At 43.1% G+C, this 20,513-nt stretch overlaps 1 protein-coding gene and 1 long non-coding RNA gene across 2 annotated transcripts; one reads left to right on the forward strand and one right to left on the reverse strand.

The window, feature by feature from the left end:
* Positions 1-954: 954 nt before the first annotated feature.
* Positions 955-3,518, reverse strand: LOC123329915. Its single transcript, XR_006545504.1, has 2 exons — positions 3,328-3,518; positions 955-2,705 (listed from the first exon to the last, which is right to left on the reverse strand). It is a non-coding gene; the product is annotated as an uncharacterized LOC123329915 (long non-coding RNA).
* A 28-nt stretch (positions 3,519-3,546) lies between these two features.
* COQ5 (coenzyme Q5, methyltransferase) lies at positions 3,547-20,425 on the forward strand. The gene is made up of 7 exons (XM_006052954.3): positions 3,547-3,785; positions 6,142-6,291; positions 9,301-9,522; positions 16,606-16,712; positions 18,136-18,224; positions 19,079-19,190; positions 19,275-20,425. Exons 1-7 carry the CDS (start codon positions 3,584-3,586, stop codon positions 19,374-19,376), a joined length of 984 nt encoding a protein of 327 aa, XP_006053016.2. The 5' UTR covers positions 3,547-3,583; the 3' UTR covers positions 19,377-20,425.
* Positions 20,426-20,513: the final 88 nt, after the last annotated feature.

Genomic DNA, 20,513 nt, shown 5'->3' on the forward strand with positions numbered 1-20,513 from the left:
GCTAGAGGGGCTGTTGAGCCCGACGGCGGCGGTGACCAAGAAGGAGGAGGAGGAGGCCGGGGCTCGGAGGTCCGGGCCGGGCCTGGCGGGGCGGAGGCTGCGGGGGAAGGGGAGGCGAGAAGGGAGGGTGCGCGAGCCCCGCCGGCCGGCCGGACACACTCTCCCGCCGCGGGGCAGCGGAGAGGGCTGGCTGTCTTGGTGTCGGGGACAGCTGTCTCCGACACAGCGACCGACACTCGCCTCTGGGCCGAGGCCGAGCTGCTCCGGGAATGGCGACGAGTCGCCAAACAGCATCTCGAAGAACCCGGATGGACTATATATATAGTGGAGGTGTGAGAGTGAAGCATGCTGGGAGATGTAGTTTTCTGTCTACATCCGGGTCCAATGATTCTTTTTTTCTTGCTCCTCACTGTGTGAGAGAGCTTACAGAGTGGTTGGACTTGCAGTCCAGGTTTTAGTCTTATTACACTAATGCACGTAATAATAATATAAACTACTAATCAGTTCAGTTCAGTCGCTCAGTCGTGTCCGACTCTTTGCGACCCCATGGGCTGTAGCACGCCAGGCTTTCCTGTCCATCACCAACTCCCAGAGCCTTCTCAAACTCATGTCCATCCAGTCGGTGAAGGCATCCAACCATCTCAGCCTCTGTCGTCCCCTTCTCCTCCTGCCTTAAGTCTTTCCCAACATCAGGGTATTTTCTAATGAGTCAGTTCTCTGCATCAGGTAGCCAAAGTATTGGAGCTTCAGGTTCAGCATCAGTCCTTATAATAATGCATCAAAACATCGGACTACCTGTGGAATTCCTTTACTGACTCATTATTTTATAGTTCTTATTCTAATATTAATATCAAATTATTTATGGCTCTTATTCAGTCTCCTAATAATAATGATAATAGTGACAATAATGACAATACCTTACATTTAATATCACTTCCTCATACAATTACTTCATTTTATTGTCACTTATTAACATAAATCATTGTTAATATTTCATTTCGTTGTTAATAATAATAGTTATCCAATTCTTTGGGACCCCATGGACTGTAGCCTACCATACTCCTCTGTCCATGGGATTTTCCAGGCAAGGGTACTGGAGTGGGTTGCCATTTCCTTCTCTGGGGATCTTCCTAACCCAGGGATTGAACCGGGGTCTCCCTCATTGCAAGCAGACACTTTACCATCTGAGCCACCAGGGAAGCCCTGATAGTTATCACTGAGTGCTTACTATTAGCATACACTGCTCTGTGCAGTTTATATGAAGTATCACATCTTTCCTCTCAATAACTCAAACTTAAAGACGAGGAAATGGGATCACACAGCTAATAAGTGAAGTTCTCAACTACCTGTAAGATAAGCAGTTCTCCCTTTTACAGATAAGGACATTGAGACTTAGAAAATTACATATGTATTTTAGAAATCATATGACACCCACCCATACTCTGAAACATTATAAATGATTCCTTCCAACCATAGCATTTTTAGATTCAAAGGATCACAGAAAAACACTGTGAAAAAGATAAATAATTCTTATAACAGTAAATAAGGTTAACCTTCGCTAGTTAGAAACCTATTATATGCCAGGCACTGTGCTGAGAACAAAGAATTCCAAAATACACTAATGGGAGAATGTGATAAGGACTATAATAAAGTTAACACAAAATGCTGACCAGAGGAGAGGCCTGAAGGAGAGAAGTACAAAAAGGTAGGAGGAGTAAAGGAGGGCTTCCCCAGAGCTGATGTTAGTTAAGCTGAGCGTAGAAAGATGAGTGGAATTTCAGCAGTCATACATGAACAAATTAATAAACAGACAAAATCCTAGACATCTCCTAACTAGGCCCTTTGGGGCTTCTTAATCATTATATGTTATAAAAAATATTAAGTATATAGAAGTCAATTTCTTGAACTTAACAGTTTTAGCTGGGATAAAAGAAATTAGATACTAATCTCATATTTTTTTAACGTTTCTTAAATGCCCTCCACCAGTCCTTATCTTGTTTTTACTTTTCCAGTTTTTTCCCCCAAAAATCATACTGAAATGAGAGAATGGCTACATAATGCATCAAATTAAGTCTAGAAAATCCTAAAAGTCCATTTTTATGTATGACTAGATTTGGAAGATACACTAAGTTTCCTGGGTGATTTTTTATTTCCTTTAACAAAGATGTGGGAACTCTGATGACATGAGTAAATCATTTCTTTCTTCTAGTACTCTTAAAAGTGAGAAAAAGAGAGAAAGCCCCGTGCAGTTCTTCCCAAATAAAGCAGTGGGTGTCCATCTGTTAGGCTACATTAAGCCAAGAAAAGATTTTCCACTTTCAAAGTAGTTTCTTAGGGGCCTTGGCACTTTCTCCTTGTGAAACATTTACAGGAAACATATATTTACAGAGAAGTAAAGCAAAAACACACAGAAATCCAAATAAAACACCACCTCCATCCTCTTTTCCGCAAGATGGTCTACGTTACCCTTTCCATAGAAAATAAAGGGAAAGTCTGAGGTTAAAGTAAAGCACTCATTCTGTACCAGCTGGAGCTAGAAATGTAGCTTTGTGATAGTAGGAGACAGGCTGAATGGTGCTTGGTTGTGACTTACTAAATAGATAGATACCAGAAGGACTTCCCTGGTGGTCCAGTGGTTAAGAATCCAGCTTCTATTGCAGGTGGCACAGATTGGATCCCCGGTCCAGGAACTAAGATCCTGCGTGCTGCAGGGCGTAGCCAAAAAGTAAATAAATAAAAGTAAGTTAAATACATACCAGAGTTTTCCTTCCCATTTATGAACTTCCTAGGTTCATAAGATGGAAAGACCAGAGAACTGTCTTTCCTACATCTATCATTCAGAGTAATCTAGCATAAATTTCTCAAGATTATTCTGCACACCCCTCTCATACAAATCACCAGAGAATTTCGATCAAAAAGATTCCTAGAATCCATGCCCCGTATCATTTACTGATTCAAAAGCTCCTTTTGCCCTCTTCAGCACCGGAAAAAGGGAGCTACTTGATATCTCCAGAGTTAATACTACCGATTAGTAGTACTAATCTACTAATCTACTGATGAGATTCCCTGATGGCTCAGATGGTAAAGAATCCGCCTGTAATACAGGAGACTCAAGAGACGCGGATTCGATCCGGACATGTAAGAGATGGGGGTTTGATCCCTGGATTGGGAAGATCCCCTAGACAAGGGAATGGCTACCCACTCCAGTATTCTCGCCTAGAGAATTCCATCCTAGAGGAGCCCGGCAGACTACAGTCCGTGGGATCGCAGGGTCAAACACGACTGAGCGACACTAACACACACTACAGATTGGCAGGATTCAGAGACCTGGTATCTGAAGTGACTGGGGCTCTCCCTAAGGTCCGTTGATTCCTTGTGAATTCTATATTTAATTTGAAGACAGAGAGAAAGGGATTTCGCGTACTCAAAGACTAAAAAGCCTCAGGATCCCAGAGATCCTGCAGAGCTACTTAGCATCAGGTTTCAAGACGCGTTCAGCTAATAATGTCTCCGGTCGGCCGCCGTCAGCCATCTAGCGATGCTACGCTACGTCCTGTCTGACAGCGGTCACCCGACTGTCAAGATGGCAGCCCCCAGGAGCTGGGCTCTATGGAGCTTCTGCGGCCGTGGGTGGTCGCGGGCAGTGTCGGGCTGCAGGCTCCCCGGGCTTCGTAGCTCCTTGCCCAGGGGCCCCCTCGGTGCACGGCTCTTGTCCCAAGAGAAGGAGGCAACCGAAACGCACTTTGGGTTTGAGACTGTGTCGGAAGAGGAGAAGGGGGGCAAAGGTAAAAGGGGTGAGAGGGTGAATGGGGAGGATCTGACCGTCTATGGTCTAGTTTCTTCTGCCCAAACCAAGGATTGATTTAACGTCCTGTGAGCTCCGCTGAGGGGCTTCCCAGGTGGCGCTAGTGGTAAAGAATCCACTGGGTCGGGAAGATCCCCTGGAGGAGGGCAAGGGAACCCACTCCAGTATTATTGTCTGGAGAATCCCTGTGGGCAGAGGAGCCTGGCAGGCGGACACGACTGCTTCAAGCCACTTAGCACGCACGCACGCGCCTCTGATGCATTAACTTGTGCAGTCCTGACCTCCAAGGAGTACCCTTAGTCTGTCTCTGCCAAACTTAGAGCCTTCTCTTTTCAAGTAATTATCACAGAACCCCATCAATTGAGCATTTATGATGTGCCAGGCAGTGTGCAGACATTATTTACAATTCTCATTTCAACTTCCTGATGGTGAGTATTGTTATTCCATCTTACTCATGAGGAAATAGAGACTTAAAGGTTAAGCAAAACCTTGCCCAGTTTAACGTAGTTAGTGGAGGCACTGCTCTTTCAACCTAGTTCAGTCTGACTACTGAGCCCATATTGTTAATCTCTTGCTAAAGGGATAGGCCGTCTTTTATAGAAAGAAAGAAGGAGACTATTTTCTATTCATATGTGCCTCAGCTTCCAAATTTGCCAGATAGGGAAGATAGTAATTTCTTTCATAGAGTTCTTGTGAAGATTATATTACTTCATACACTAAAGTTTGAATAATACCTGGCATTTCATAATTGCTCAATAAGTGTTAGATATTGTTCAGCACTTTCTTTGTTTTCACCGTAAGACTTGGGAAAGGAAAAGACCTGTTTTAAAATTCCAGCTGTACCATTTGTAATGAGAAAGGTATTATGCTCACATTACAGATAGATAAGGTGAGGCTCTGAGAGGTCCCTTAACTTGGCCTGTAGTCACCCAGGAAATAACAAAAAGAGCCTACAATTAAATTTTTGATCCTCTTATAGGCTAGTATATTGTATTACCTTCCACCTCAACCTTACTAAATACATAGCTCTACTATAATTCCTTGAATATCAAATTTAAATTAACACATTTCATTGTGAATCCCCAAAAAGTTAAGACTCGTTCATAACTGTGTTCTCAACATTTGATGCACATTAGGAGCTTGATAACTGGTCGTGGGGTGAAATAAGTGGAGCCAGGTAAAATGATAGTAAACTCCATAAGTTCATCTTCCCAAAGTTCCTGTGGCTGCAATTCCAAAATGTCTGGGGTGGCAGTATCAACATCCCCATGGTCATGTTTCTCCTATGATTCCATTGACATTCCATTTCACCTCTAAGGTTATCCCTTTTCATTATTTTGTTGCACTTTCATTTTTGTAGCCCAGTTTCCTCTTTCAGTTATCTAGTTTTGTAAAATGCTACAGAGATTCACAACTGAGATCAGAAGGTAAAACAGCTACATGCTTTGCTGTCTGCATGTGAATAAGGGATGTATAGTGACCAACCCCCTACAGACTGTGAGAGAAGTGACCTAATTGGTTTCTGATCGTGATGCATATCTCTTATTTATGCATGATTTGTGGACTGAAGGACTAATAGCAAGATTCGTACTTTATGCAACTACTCACAGTTAATATACCATTGCATTTGAATGATGTTGCTAGAGGACTGGTGTTATTGAACTAAACCACAATAACTGAAATTCTTGCATATTAGAACCACATAAAGCAAGAAGGGCTTATACTCAGTGGGTTGAGCCTCAGCGTCCCTGGAAACTGGGGAACTCCCTGGCGGTCCAGTGGTTAGGACTCAGCTTGGGGCTGATCCTTGTTTAGGGAACTAAGATCCCGCAAGCCATGCAGTATGGCCAAAAAAGAAAGCGATTTACTACTAAGTATGTGCATGGCATTATTGCAAGGTAATGGTCATATGTGAAGCTAAGATAACAGAAAAGAGGTTGACTTATTTCTTACTTGAAACAGTTTAAGCCATTTTAAATTCTTTATTTATTTGGATACACTGGGTCTTAGTTGTGGTGGGCAGGATCTTTTGTCTTCCTTGTGGTATGCAAACTCTTAGTTGTGGCATGTGGGATGTAGTTCCCCAATCATGGATCAAACAAGGGTGCCCTGCATTGGGAGTGTGGAGTCCTAGCCACTAGACCACCAGGGAAGTCCCTAGTTAAGCCTTTTTTTAAAAGCGGTAACATGCAGATTTGGGCATCAACCATTATGACTTGGCTCTACCTTGCAGATAGTTAATTTTATGGGGGGAACGGGGAACTTTCTTACATTTAGGACTTTTCCAGGCTAATATTATTAGTAGCCCAGTCATGTTGTATTTCTCTCATGTCAAGTCTATCAGGTGTTTGAAAGTGTGGCCAAGAAGTATGATGTGATGAATGATATGATGAGTCTTGGTATCCATCGTGTTTGGAAGGATTTGCTGCTCTGGAAGATGCGCCCGTTTCCTGGGACCCAGCTTCTGGATGTTGCTGGAGGCACAGGTAATGTCCAGTTTGGTCTCCTTGGGTAACACTGAACTCTTTTCATAAAAACTAGTTTCTGTTGTTGTAATGAGCTAGCTCACCTTCCATTAGGCTGAACATGGTGATTGAAAATCAATACACTTCTCAGAAAGATTTACTCTTTCCTTTTTTCTTGTTTTAGTTTTATTTATTTAGGCTGTGCTGGGTCTTCACTGAAGCTCAGGCTTTTCTTTAATTGTAGCGAGCAGGGGCTACTCTCTAGCTGTGGGCGTGGACTTCTCACTGTGGTGGCTTCTCTTGTTGCAGAGCACAGGCTCTAGGGTGCACAGACTTCGGTAGCTGTAGCGCGTGGGCTCAGCAGTTGCGGCTCCCTGGCTCTACAGCATGGGCTCAATAGTTGTGGCTTAGTTGCTCCACAGCATGTGGGATCTTCCAGGATCAGGAAGTGAACTCTTGTCTGCTGCAGTGGCAGGTGGATTCTTTACCACTAAGCCACGAGGGAAGCCCTACTGAATGCCAATCAAAAACAGAGAATATCAACTTTGTGCCTGTCATTTTTCTAAAATTCAGAGGATTACAAAGTAAACTGACCAATTTTTTTCCTCCAGTGTCCTTTCCCCATCTAAACAACTATTGTTGCTTTCTGTTTAACCTTTAGCCCACTTGCCATCTTTCTTTGCTGAGGAAGGGAGGGGCTTTTATCATATAAGTTTTCAAGGCAGCCTTTTCTGCCTAATGTACTATCATATCAGATATCGAAAGCTTTTTTATTGGAAAAAAAAAAGCCTCTTTTTATTTATGCATGGTCCTTTGTTTCCTGGTGCACACTAGGCATTTGGAGAGAAAAATGTCATATAATGTAATAATGTAATAATCTATACTAATAGAATAATATATAATAATAAATTGCAATAGAATAATGTCCATGTTTATGTTTGGCTTTGTTGGTGTGGTCCTCTCCCCAAAAGGAAGCACAGAGGAAAGTGAGGTAGAGGACATTAGCAGAATCTATCAAAATCTAAAATGCTTTTTAGTCTAGGATCCCACAATTCCAATTCTAGACATTTAATCTGAAAAAAAAAAACCCAACCCTGCACAGAGATCCAGCTGTAGAAAAGTTTCAGTCAGAGCTGCCACCACCTCCAGTGCGTCCCAGCCAGTAGCATTACCACATGCCAACAACTGCCCGTGTAGAAAATGCAATTAAAAAGTAAGCCCATACATTTAAAAAGACATTTAAAACATACAGTAACAAATATGCTCACACTACATAATTTTTAGTAATAGTGAAAAGTTGGAAGTAACCTATTTCTACCTCAGTGAAAAATGACTTTAAGATACATCAATACTATAAAATATTAATATTAGGTAGCTATTTAAAAGAATGAGAAAAGCCTATGAATACTGATGGAACAGTATATCAAGGACATATTAAGTGGGAAGGAAAAGAAAAGTTATATACAATGGATATAATATAACCCTCATTTATGTTTTTAAGTTGTTTCATGTGAGTACATATAATTATATTTAAATTTATAGGAAAGTGACTGAAGAATACCCAATTGGATGGAGAAAATGGAAAACCTAAGGCTGTATTTCTTACAAGAAATAAACAAAGAAGAAAACAAAGACAAGGAAACAGCATTATAAAAAGGGAAATATGATCCTGAAAGCACTGGCTTTGCCTAAACAATATTTACGACATGGTCACAATAATGTAAACACTTGATCTTCTGCTTTTAAACTCAAACCATCAACAAAGCACAGAAAACTTAGAGCTATAGAACAAATACAATGTTATCAGGCTTGGCAGAACATACACACACACAGAAACACACACACATATATATATAATGGAAGGTTGAAAGGAGTCAAAAGATACTATCTATAGTTGATGGAATAATAAAACAAGGTAGGAGGGATAAACTTGGAATGGGATTAATAGATATATACTGCTGCTAGGTCGCTTCAGTCGTGTCCAACTCTGTGCGACCCCAGAGATGACAGCCCACCAGGCTCCCCCGTCCCTGGGATTCTCCAGGCAAGAACACTGGAGTGGCTTGCCATTTCCTTCTCCAATGCATGAAAGTGAAAAGTGAAAGTGAAGTCGCTCAGTCGTGTCTGACTCTTAGCGACCCCATGGACTGCAGCCCACCAGGCTCCTCTGCCCATGGGATTTTCCAGGCAAGAGTACTGGAGTGGGGTGCCATTGTCTTCTCCAGATATATACTACTACATATAAAATAAGCAACAGGGACCTACTATATAGCACAAGGAACTATAGTCAATATCTTGTAATAAGCCATAATGGAAAAGACTCTGAAAATGAAAATATATGTGTAACTGAGTCGTCTTGCTATATACCTGAAACACTATAAATCAACTATACCCCTAAAAATTAAAAAAAAAGAAAATATAGATTAGTTTATTACTGTAGGTTACATAGGTATCTGTGAGGAACTATTAAAAGTGATATAAATATATTGGGAGGACAGAGGCAAGCAGAGATGGGGGCAGGATAGCTTTATCAATTTTGTGAGTAAAGAAATAGCTGTAACCAACAGAAGAAACCGCTAAAGGGATTGGGAAAGATGGTCTGTGGGGAGCTGAGCTGGTTATGGGAAGTGGTGGGGCAGTGAGTTGTTGCTTGTGAGTGTACCTTCATGTTACTGTCACAAAAATTATTAGAAAAAGACTAGGAAGCAGTACACTCAGTTCTTCCCACTTGTCATGTCTGGAGAGTGTGGAGATGGCAACTTTCATGTTTTATTCTATATATTTAAGTATTGAGCCTTTTAGAGTAAGAATGTGTCCATGCATTACATATGCAGTTTTTAAAGGTTTTTTATTTAAAGAATCTTAGCAGTTAAAAAATTGCTGTTAACAACAAAATGAACTATTGAAGTGAATACAGCCTTTCGGTTTTCATACACTCCTCAACCCCTGTATCTTTGCTGCTCCTTTTGGGTTTAAGAAATGCTGCAGTTGTGTTTGTGTTTGATCTTTCCTTCTGTTGGCTTCCCACAGGTGACATTGCATTCCGGTTCCTTAATTATGTTCAGGCGCAGCATCAGAGAAAGCAGAAGAGGCAGCTAAGGGCCCAACAAAATGTATCCTGGGAAGAAATTGCCAGAAAGTACCAGAATGAAGAGGATTCCTTGGGTGGTTCTCGTGTCATGGTCTGTGACATCAACAAGGAGATGCTAAAGATTGGAAAACAGAAAGCCCGTGCTCAAGGATACAAAGCTGGTAAGTCCTGCAGAAAGTGGACCTGGAGGAGATGTTTATAAATGGAATGTGTACAATGCTGAAGTGCTTGCTTTTCCAGATTTCAGAAACTTATAGATACACATGTGTACTATTGCATAAGTTATTTCAGCAACCCGTTACCAACCTCAAGTGACAGGGGAGACAACCCAGACCCAAAGAGGTTAAGTATCTTATTCAAGTCATGCAGTTTAAATGGCAGATCCGAAATGTGGACTGACTCTTTGGGTCTCAGCTCTTGGACCCTGAGACAGAAGTTTGGCTTTCAATTCCCAGCAGCTCTCTGATGACCCCAACACCCTATTCTTGAGCCATTTCATCCCCCTCCCAAAACTAAGCTCTGCCTCAGCTTTCCAACCTGGTGGCACCCAGCCAGTGACCAAGGATCCATGGGGCGCCCAGGCCTGAACATATGCCACGTGGCGCTCTCTTCACAAGCAGTCTTTGTTCCAGAACCCCCTGTTGGGTTGGCTGGGGCTTTCTCAGATCTGCGTCAAGGTCTCATGGCTCTTCCCACACACATCCTTGCTTCCTCTTCTTTTTATTTTTTTTCCGGGTATCTCCCCTCACCCCCCAACCAACCCACCCCCCCGCCAGAAAAGAAAACTTTGCCCTCCTATCTCTATTTCAGCATGGGTTTCTCAGAGGGCGCAGCTGATGCTGTTGAAGAATCACCCATAAATGGTACTCTTCAAACTTCCCTCGCATGGTCTGCTCTTCAGCCAAGGGGAAAGTGACTGGCTATCTCCAGGCAGCTGCTGCAGCTCCCAAATGGACAGTTTCTGCTCTAGCTTAAAGATACACGTTTTACATTTGGCTTTCTCTTTTTATATTTTGAAATACTTTTGCCCCCAGTATTTTGCCCCAGTAGACGTACTGATCTGGCAGCTGCAGCATGTTTACCCAGCTTTTCAGAGCCACTGTACTGCCCTCTTCCACACTGGCCGAGCACTGCAGGCAGCCCCAGTGAGAGGCAGTGGTACCCAACAAAGAACCCAAGTCCCTCGGGTCAACATCAGCACTTCTCTCCTCTCCCACCACCTCCCCACCACGAGTGGCTATGGTTGTTTTAGCTTAATTCTTCCTCCTCCTACTTCCACCCCCAGAACGAGCTGCCTAGACGAACTGCAGCCCACTCGGCCCCCCAGATGAAGGGCTCTTTTGTTAACCATCAGCACTGATCAGAAGGCCGACAGTCACTAGTGTTTCTAGACAAAGGCACTGTGTTACTCCTACTGAGAAACGTGTTTCCCTTCTCTCTGGTGCTCAGCCGCGAAGAGTGGAGAACAAAGATGGAAATGATGGGTAATGTTCCACTTCTGGAATCATCTCTGCCATAGCATAGCTTGCCTTTCAGGCTCTCCTAACAGCCAAGACAGATCCACCTGTGTAGGAATCATTAGGTGCTGCAGAGTTTGGTTTTATTTTTCATCCTTGCTTTGAAAGTGAAAGGAAAGTCCCTCAGTCATGTCCGACTCTTTGCAACCCCATGGAGTCCTTGGAATTCTCCAGGCCAGAATACTGGAGTGGGTAGCCTTTCCCTTCTCCAGGGGATCTTCCCAACCCAGGAATTGAACCAGGGTCTCCTGCATTGCAGGCAAATTCTTTACCAGCTGAGTTACCAGGTACCAGTCTCCAATAATAATGCCTTTGCAACACATATCATGCCAAAATAAATTTGAAACTAAATAGAAGGATCCTAGAAATTATTTAATAACTATAAACGTTAATGTAGAAAGGCATTTTTGTGTGTAGCACAATGATATGTTGTATTTACATTCAGCACTTCCTCCCAAAGTAGAAGCTTGGAGGGCAGAAACCTTAAAAAGATTTGATGGGTTATAAATGTGATATATTTGGGAAAATTTGGGATGTTAGAAATCAAACATTTGAAAAGTTACATTATGAAGAGGTAAATATTAACCATAGTTCCATCATCCAGAGATGACCCTCAGTATTTTAGTATATTTGCTCCCTAGCTTTTTCCTAATCATTTCCTTTTTATAATATTGACAACATCTTGGAGATATAATTTAGTATTCTGCTTTGTTTAATTTAGCATTGTATCATGAGATTTTTCCATGTTATTGAAAATTTCTGGGGACTTCCCTGGTACTCCAGGGTTAACACATTGCCTTCCAATGCAGGAGGTAGGAGTTCGATCCATGGTCAGGGAGCTAAGATTCCTTCATGCCCCTCACAGTCAAAAAAACCAAAGCATAAAACACAACGAATATTGTAACCAAATTCAATAAAGACTTTAAAAATGGTCCACATTAAAAAAAAATAAGTCTTAAAAAGAAAAATTCCTGGGAATTCCAGTGGTCCAGTGGTTAGGACTCTGCATTCTCACTGCAGAGGGCCTGTAGAAGCTAATGTATGTAAAGTGATTACATAGACCTCGTCATCATGGGCTTAGTAAGCAGTAGCTTTGATGATAATGTTGTTAATGTCTTTCTCTGAAAAATTTCCTCCGAAAAATCAAATGGCTATGTTAGAGGGCATGCTCATTGCTGAGGCTCTTGTTAAATACTGTTAGTGTGCCTCACAGGAAGATTATTTCCATTTACCTTCCTCTATGAAACCTCCTATGAAGTCTGAGGAGGCCTTACAAATAGCTATGAAAAGAAGAGAAGCGAAAAGCAAAGGAGAAAAGGAAACATATAAGCATCTGAATGCAGAGTTCCAAAGAATAGCAAGGAGAGATAAAAAAGCCTTCCTCAGAGATCAATGCAAAGAAATAGAGGAAAACAACAGAATGGGAAAGACTAGAGATCTCTTCAAGAAAACTAGAGGTACCAAAGGAACATTTCATGCAAAGATGGGCACTATAAAGGAGAGAATGGTATGGACCTAACAGAAGCAGAAGATATTAAGAAGAGGTGGCAAGAATACACAGAAGAACTGTACAAAAAAGATCTTCATGACCCAGATAATCACAGTGGTGTGATCACTCACCTAGAGCCAGACATCCTGGAATGAGAAGTCAAGTGCACCCTAGGAAGCATCACTACGAACAAAGCTAGTGGAGGTGATGGAATTCCAGTGGAGCTATTTCAAATCCTGAAAGATGATGTTGTGAAAGTGCTGTACTCAACATGCCAGCAAATTTGGAAAACTCAGCAGTGGCCACAGGACTGGAAAAGGTCAGTTTTCATTCCAATCCCAAAGAAAGGCAATGCCAAAGAATGCTCAAACTACCGCACAGTTGCACTCATCTCACACACTAGTAAAGTAATGCTCAAAATTCTCCAAGCCAGGCTTCAGCAATACGTGAACCGTGAACTTCCAGATGTTCAAGCTGGTTTTAGAAAAGGCAGATGAACCAGAGATCAAATTGCCAACATCCACTGGATCATCAAAAAAGCAAGAGAGTTCCAGAAAAACATCTATTTCTGCTTATTGACTATGCCAAAGCCTTTGACTGTGTGGATCACAATAAACTGTGGAAAATTCTTCAAGAGATGGGAATACCAGACCACCTGACCTGCCTCTTGAGAAACCTATATGCAGGTCAGGAAGCAACAGAACTGGACATGGAACAACAGACTGGTTCTAAATAGGAAAAGGAGTACATCAAGGCTGTATATTGTCACCCTGCTTATTTAACTTCTATGCAGAGTACATCATGAGAAACACTGGGCTGGAAGAAGCACAAGCTGGAATCAAGATTGCCGGGAGAAATATCAATAACCTCAGATATGCAGATGACACCACCCTTATGGCAGAAAGTGAAGAGGAACTAAAAAGCGTCTAGATGAAAGTGAAAGTAGAGAGTGAAAAAGTTGGCTTAAAGCTCAACATTCAGAAAACGAAGATCATGGCATCCGGTCCCACCACTTCATGGGGAATAGATGGGGAAACAGTGGAAACAGTGTCAGACTTTATTTTTGGGGGCTCCAAAATCACTGCAGATGGTGACTGCAGCCATGAAATTAAAAGACACTTACTCCTTGGAAGGAAATTTATGACCAACCTAGATAGCATATTGAAAAGCAGAGACATTACTTTGCCAACAAAGGTTCGTCTAGTCAAGGCTATGGTTTTTCCAGTAGTCATGTATGGATGTGAGAGGTGGACTGTGAAGAAAGCTGAGCGCCGAAGAATTGATGCTTTTGAACTGTGGTGTTGGAGAAGACTCTTGAGAGTCCCTTGGAATGCAAGGAGATCCAACCAGTCCATTGTGAAGGAGATCAGCCCTGGGATTTCTTTGGAAGGAATGATGCTGAAGCTGAAACTCCAATACTTTGGCCACCTCATGCGAAGAGTTGACTCGTTGGAAAAGACTCTGATGCTGGGAAGGATTGGGGGCAGGAGGAGAAGGGGACAACAGAGGATGAGATGGGTGGATGGCATCACTGACTCGATGGACATGAGTTTGGGTAGACTCCGGGAGTTGGTGATGGACAGGGAGGCCTGGCGTGCTGCAATTCATGGGGTCGCAAAGAGTCAGACACGACTGAGCGACTGAACTGAACTGAACTGATGAAGCCTCCCTACTGAATCATACTTCGTGTCTGATTCACTGCATGTCGAATAATACTGAAGCTGAATCAGGATTCTCAGAGGATATAGCCACCCTGATAGGCAGCTCCCTTGGGTGTTTTCTGAATTCATGACCAGACTTCGGGTCAAGACACTCTGCTTCTCTGTGAGTCCAGTAGAACCAATATAACTATGCTAAATTATGTACTTAGAATAAATTCTAATGACTATCTGAAGTAGGTACTATTATTGACTCCACTTTACACATGAGGAAACTGAGGCAACGTAGTTTATCCAAAATTATATAGCTAGGGGCTTCCCTGGTGGCTCAGTGGTAAAGAATCTGCCTACCAGTGCAGAAGACATGAGTTTGATCCTTGGTACGGGAAGATCCCACAGGCCATGAAGCAGGTAAGCCCATGCTCCACAACTGCTGAGCCTGTGCTCTAAAGCCTAGGAGCTGCAGCTACTGAAACCATGCACTGCAGCTACTGAAGCCCAGGAGCCTAGAGTTTGTGCTCCGCAACAAGAGAAGCCACCACAGTGAGAAGCCCATGCACCACAACTAGAGAGTAGCACCTGCTCTCTGAAACTAGAGAAAAGCCCACACAGCAACGAAGACCCAGCACAGCCAAAAATAAAAAATAACTCTATTCAAAAACTTGTATTATTTAAAAAAAGAAAAAGGTTATATAGCTAATAATTGGGAAAGCTGGCATTAGAACCCAGGCAACACCAGGACCTGGGCTCGTAACCACAGTGCTTTACACCTAGTTGGATAAAAATTGGTTAAGAGTAAGGCATAACTACGGAGAAGGCAATGGCACCCCACTCCAGTACTCTTGCCTGGAAAATCCCATGGACGGAGGAGCCTGGTAGGCTGCAGTCCATGGGGTCGCTAAGAGTCGGACACGACTGAGCAACTTCCCTTTCACTTTTCACTTTCATGCATTGGAGAAGGAAATGGCAAGCCACTCCAGTGTTCTTGCCTGGAGAATCCCAGGGACGGCGGGGCCTGGTGGGCTACGGTCCATGGGGTCGCACAGAGTTGGACACGACTGAAGTGACTTAGTAGTAAGGCATAACTAAGTAACCAGTGTCTACTCTGAGAACCTTGGGGGAAACTTTCTTCTAAACTTCAAGAACACCAGAAACTTCAAATTCTCAGGACTGAAGGACACCCTGAAGACGGTGGCCAGGAATCCACTGGAGAAAGCAGGTGTGCGTTTTCTGACACCGCTTCAGATACCGCACGTGTGATGTTCCCCCAGCACCATCAGTTCAGTTCAGTTCAGTCGCTCAGTCGTGTCTGACTCTTTGCAACCCCATGAATCGCAGCACGCCAGGCCTCCCTGTCCATCACCAACTCCCGGAGTCTACCCAAACTCATGTCCATCGAGTCAGTGATGCCATCCACCCATCTCATCCTCTGTTGTCCCCTTCTCCTCCTGCCCCCAATCCTTCCCAGCATCAGAGTCTTTTCCAACGAGTCAACTCTTCGCATGAGGTGGCCAAAGTATTGGAGTTTCAGCTTCAGCATCATTCCTTCCAAAGAAATCCCAGGGCTGATCTCCTTCACAATGGACTGGTTGGATCTCCTTGCACTCCAAGGGACTCTCAAGAGTCTTCTCCAACACCACAGTTCAAAAGCATCAATTCTTCAGCACTCAGCCTTCTTCACAGTCCACCTCTCACATCCATACATGACCACAGGAAAAACCATAGCCTTGACTAGACGAACCTTTGTTGGCAAAGTAATGTCTCTGCTTTTGAATATACTATCTAGGTTGGTCATAACTTTCCTTCCAAGGAGTAAGCGTCTTTTAATTTCATGGCTGCAGTCACCATCTGCAGTGATTTTGGAGCCCCCAAAAATAAAGTCTGACACTGTTTCCACTGTTTCCCCATCTATTCCCCATGAAGTGGTGGGACCGGATGCCATGATCTTCGTTTTCTGAATGTTGAGCTTTAAGCCAACTTTTTCACTCTTTACTTTCACTTTCATCAAGACGCTTTTTAGTTCCTCTTCACTTTCTGCCATAAGGGTGGTGTCATCTGCATATCTGAGGTTATTGATATTTCTCCCGGCAATCTTGATTCCAGCTTGTGCTTCTTCCAGCCCAGTGTTTCTCATGATGTACTCTGCATAGAGGTTAAATAAGCAGGGTGACAATATACAGCCTTGACGAACTCCTTTTCCTATTTAGAACCAGTCTGTTGTTCCATGTCCAGTTCTAACTGTTGCTTCCTGACCTGCATATAGGTTTCTCAAGAGCCAGATCAGGTGTTCTGGTACAGTTCTCCAATTCTCCAGCACCAGCCAGCTGTCCAACAATTCAATTCAGTTCTAACACTAGTTACCAGAGTTAGCATCAGATTCCACAGGTTTAGGGCTTATTGCCACAAGACTGCCCCCAGTTCAGAAGACAGCCACCAACAGGGTGTTCAGGGTACCCATACTTCTGTCCAGCTGACTACAAATTCAGGGGTTCCCACAACCCCCTTCCCAGGTTTGACAGTTCCCTGGGTGCAGAGGAGACAGCAGTCCAGGCTGAGGCCAGAACTGCTTTTCTCTTTCAGGACTTGCCTGGATATTGGGAGATGCGGAAGAACTGCCCTTCGACGATAACAAGTTTGATGTTTACACCATTGCCTTTGGGATCCGGAACGTCACACACATTGATCAGGTAACCATGGCCGCATCTGCGGGCGTGACTCAGGCTATTAGCTCTCTGGGGGTGGCTCCACAGTGAATGAGGAAAGGGAGAGATTCTTCTCAGGGCCCAGCTCCTGAGTTGAATGTTTCAGGCTGAGAGGTCTTAATCCTTTTAATTGCCAATTTTCCTGCTCACAAAATTAGAAAAACCAAAACCACAGAGCAGATCCCTATAGAAGCCTTTGTTGCTTGAGTTGGTATTCATATCTTCGAGCCCGTCAGTCTTGCTCTCTCATGTCATCTGCTTCCTCTCTCTCTATGAAGCCTCCTGACTCAGAGTTCACAGATGAGAGCAATTCCCAAGGCTGACACAGGAAAAGGCACTCAGCCCCTATTTTGGCAGAAGGTGGCTAGATTCACGGATCCTCTGTTGGAAGAAGGGAATGTTCAGCCCTTAATTTGATGCAGCTCTTCTTTTATTTCTACTTGAACATTCTGTCCAAACATTTGAAGATGACAGGCAAGGCCCCCAGTTTCATTTCTGTAACGTGGACTCCAGTTGCCTGGTTGCCAGCTTTGGGTGGGATGTTGTTTATGGTGTATTTTAATTTCATTTTTTCCTGTGTCTATAGCCAGTTTATTGTTCTTTTTAAATTAAAAAAAATAAATTTTAATAAATTCAAAGCTCAAGCAGCACAAAAGGGATATATCCCTAAAAAATCTTCATCCTTGTGTGCTAACCATTGAGTGGTCCTCCCTCTGTGGTCACCAATTTCTGAGTGGCGTATCTTTGGAAAGATGTCTTGGGCATATTAAGTGTATTCATTTCCTTTCTTTTTTTAATAAAAATATTAGCATATGAGACATTTTGCCCATTGCTTTTTTCCCTTAAAAATATACCTGCAAAAACAATTATATATATATATATCTGCAAACTTTTCCATGTCTGCACATAAAGAACTCTGGCTCTTCCTTTTTTAAATAGCTGCATAGATTCCGTTTGTATATATATTCCCTAATATAACCAGTCTCTCATTGATGATTAAGATGCTTCTGCTCTTAGGCTGTTCAAATCGTGCTGTAATGAATAACTCCACATCACTTCCACAGTAGAAACATTTCTGTAAGATAGACTCTTTGAAGGAAAATTGGTGGATCAAAGAGGGATAGCCATCATGATTTTGAGAAGTAATTCAAAAATTGCCCTACCCCAATCTGAGTCAGTTACTAGAGAAGATTACTCCAGGTAACCTTCTCTAGTCATGGGCAGCGGAATGGCTAAAAGATTTAGGAGACTGGGTTTGTTCTGCTGTTACAGCTTCCCAACTGAGATTGAACACAGGGTCTGTGGGAAGCAGGCTTTATAACGCCCACAGAAGCTAGTGCCGCCTCAGCCTTCCAGAGACGAGTGAGGGTTGCTGAGGGGTGTGTCCTATTGTTCTTGTCTTGCTCAGGCACTACAGGAAGCCCACCGGGTCCTGAAACCAGGAGGAAGGTTTCTCTGTCTGGAGTTCAGCCAAGTAAACAATCCCCTCCTATCCAGGTTGGTATTGTTAACAGGGCTTGATTTTCACCATCCAGCCAAGGGTTTCCCATCCCCAAATCAATAGAAAATAGCCAGTAGCTTTAAGCAGGAACCTCAGAGTCCCTGAGTCCCTGAGGGACAGTGCCACCTCTGTGTTCAGCCAGTTCTGAATGATAACACCTAGACCAGAAGAGTTTCAAACCAGTGACCAGAGAGACTCAAGTGGGCCTGCATATGTATTTTGTTTGGCTCATGGTTACTTTAGAAAATTGACTTAGATGTCTGTATTTTAAAATTGAGAAATTTTACATAAAAATTTGGATTTCCAACTTCAGTTGAGAAATCAGGAATATGGCAACCCTGGTTAAGCCCATATTCCCACATGGCAATAATCAGAGCTGGGTAGTAACTGCCCCTTCCCAACTTTTCTGCTGCTACTGCTAAGTCGCTTCAGTCATGTCTGACTCTGTGCGACCCCATAGACGGCAGCCCACCAGGCTCCCCCGTCCCTGGGATTCTCCAGGCAAGAACACTGGAGTGGGTTGCCATTGTCTTCTCCAATGCATGAAAGTGAAAAGTGAAAGTGAAGTCGCTCAGTCGTGTCTGACTCTTAGCGACCCCATGGACTGCAGCCTACCAGGCTCCTCCGTCCATGGGATTTTCCAGGCAAGAGTACTGGAGTGGGTTGCCATTGCCTTCTCCACTTTTCTGGACCTTCCTAATTGTGCCTGTCACCACACCCTCAACTGGGTCACTTATTTCAGGTACTTGCTTGACCCCTATAGGCATTTTTGAGTTTATAATCCCAGGCTTAGACCTTCTTGCTTATTAACGGTCATGTTCTAATCTTAATCTTTTGCCTTTTTGTTTAGGCTTTATGATGTATATAGCTTCCAGGTCATTCCTGTCCTGGGAGAAGTCATTGCAGGAGATTGGAAGTCCTACCAATACCTTGTAGAGAGTATCCGACAGTTCCCATCTCAGGTACAAAAAAATCTATAGCTTACAACCCAAGGCCCCACAGTTGAAATCCAGGCAATTTCTGCTGTATCTTTCTTTGTGTTTTAGGAGGAATTCAAGGAGATGATAGAAGATGCAGGTTTTCAGAAGGTGACTTATGAAAATCTCACATCAGGCATTGTAGCCATTCACTCTGGTTTCAAACTTTGACTCCTTTAAGATTCTGAAGCGTGAACCAGTCACATCCTGTCAGAAGTCTGGAGCTGGAGGATAATCCAGTTAGTGTGACCAGCAGCAGGACATCTCTGCTTGAGGCTATGTGCCTTGGACCCATGTTCTGATGTGACCAATCTCAAAGTGAAAGAACCAAGTTCCTGTCACTTGACTGCAGCTTTCCTTAGGGGCTGCTTCAGGCCTTCTCCCAGAGTTATTTGTCTGTACTTTTGCTTAAGTCCTATTTTTTCTTGGGTGTGCAGTATGTGGTTAAGGTAGAACCAGCACTAAAACTCAATTTTGAAGTGTATTTGTAGTTTCTCTGCCAGTGCTGCCTTCCAGAGGGATAATGAATCATTTGAATCCAATGATGATTTGAACCAGAAAACTTGCTAGCTATACCCAAGTTCACCTTTCAGCCTAGGACTAAGTCTGGGGCCAAAAGCCAAGGCCCAAAGTATAGGGCTAAGGATCACAACTAGAACTGTGCAACTGAAACACTAAATGAGTTTACAATTTTCGTGGATTTTGTCAGTTTCTTCTTGAGGGAGGTGAAAGAAATACATTTTCTTCATCATTCATTCAGTACTCTTCCACCAAAAGCCAGTATTGTGTCCTCAGTTCCAGTCATGAAGAAAACAACTTGACAAATCCTTGTTGAAAGAATAAATGTACCAGCAGACTTCTGCTTTCACATCTAAAAAATTGAGAACTTGTCAGAATACATTTGAAGAAAGGATCTTATAGCCAAAAAAAAAAGTTTGGTAACTATCTAGCCAAGCCCCCTCCAGTACTCAGCAGAGCTGGGCAGAGCTCTTATCTCCTTAATATAGTCCACTATATTTGATGTTAAAATCAAACCATAAATATTTTCAGTGTGGATGAAATTTAAGGGTTTTCTTTTTTGCAGGGGGGTAGGGGTGGGAAAAGGGCTGGTAAGAAATTACAGAAATGAACCTGGGAGTTGTTGCTGGCAGTTTAATTGCAGAGACCTTGCTATTGCTGTTGAGTCATTAAAGTTATGCCCAACTCTTTGGGACCCCATGGACTGTAGCCCACCAGGCTCCTCTGTCCATGGGATTTTCCAGGCAATACTGGGGTGGGTTACCATTTCCTTCTCCAAGGAATATTCCT

The sequence above is a fragment of the Bubalus bubalis genome, chromosome 17, assembly GCF_019923935.1.
Source record: "Bubalus bubalis isolate 160015118507 breed Murrah chromosome 17, NDDB_SH_1, whole genome shotgun sequence".
NCBI lineage: Eukaryota > Metazoa > Chordata > Mammalia > Artiodactyla > Bovidae > Bubalus > Bubalus bubalis.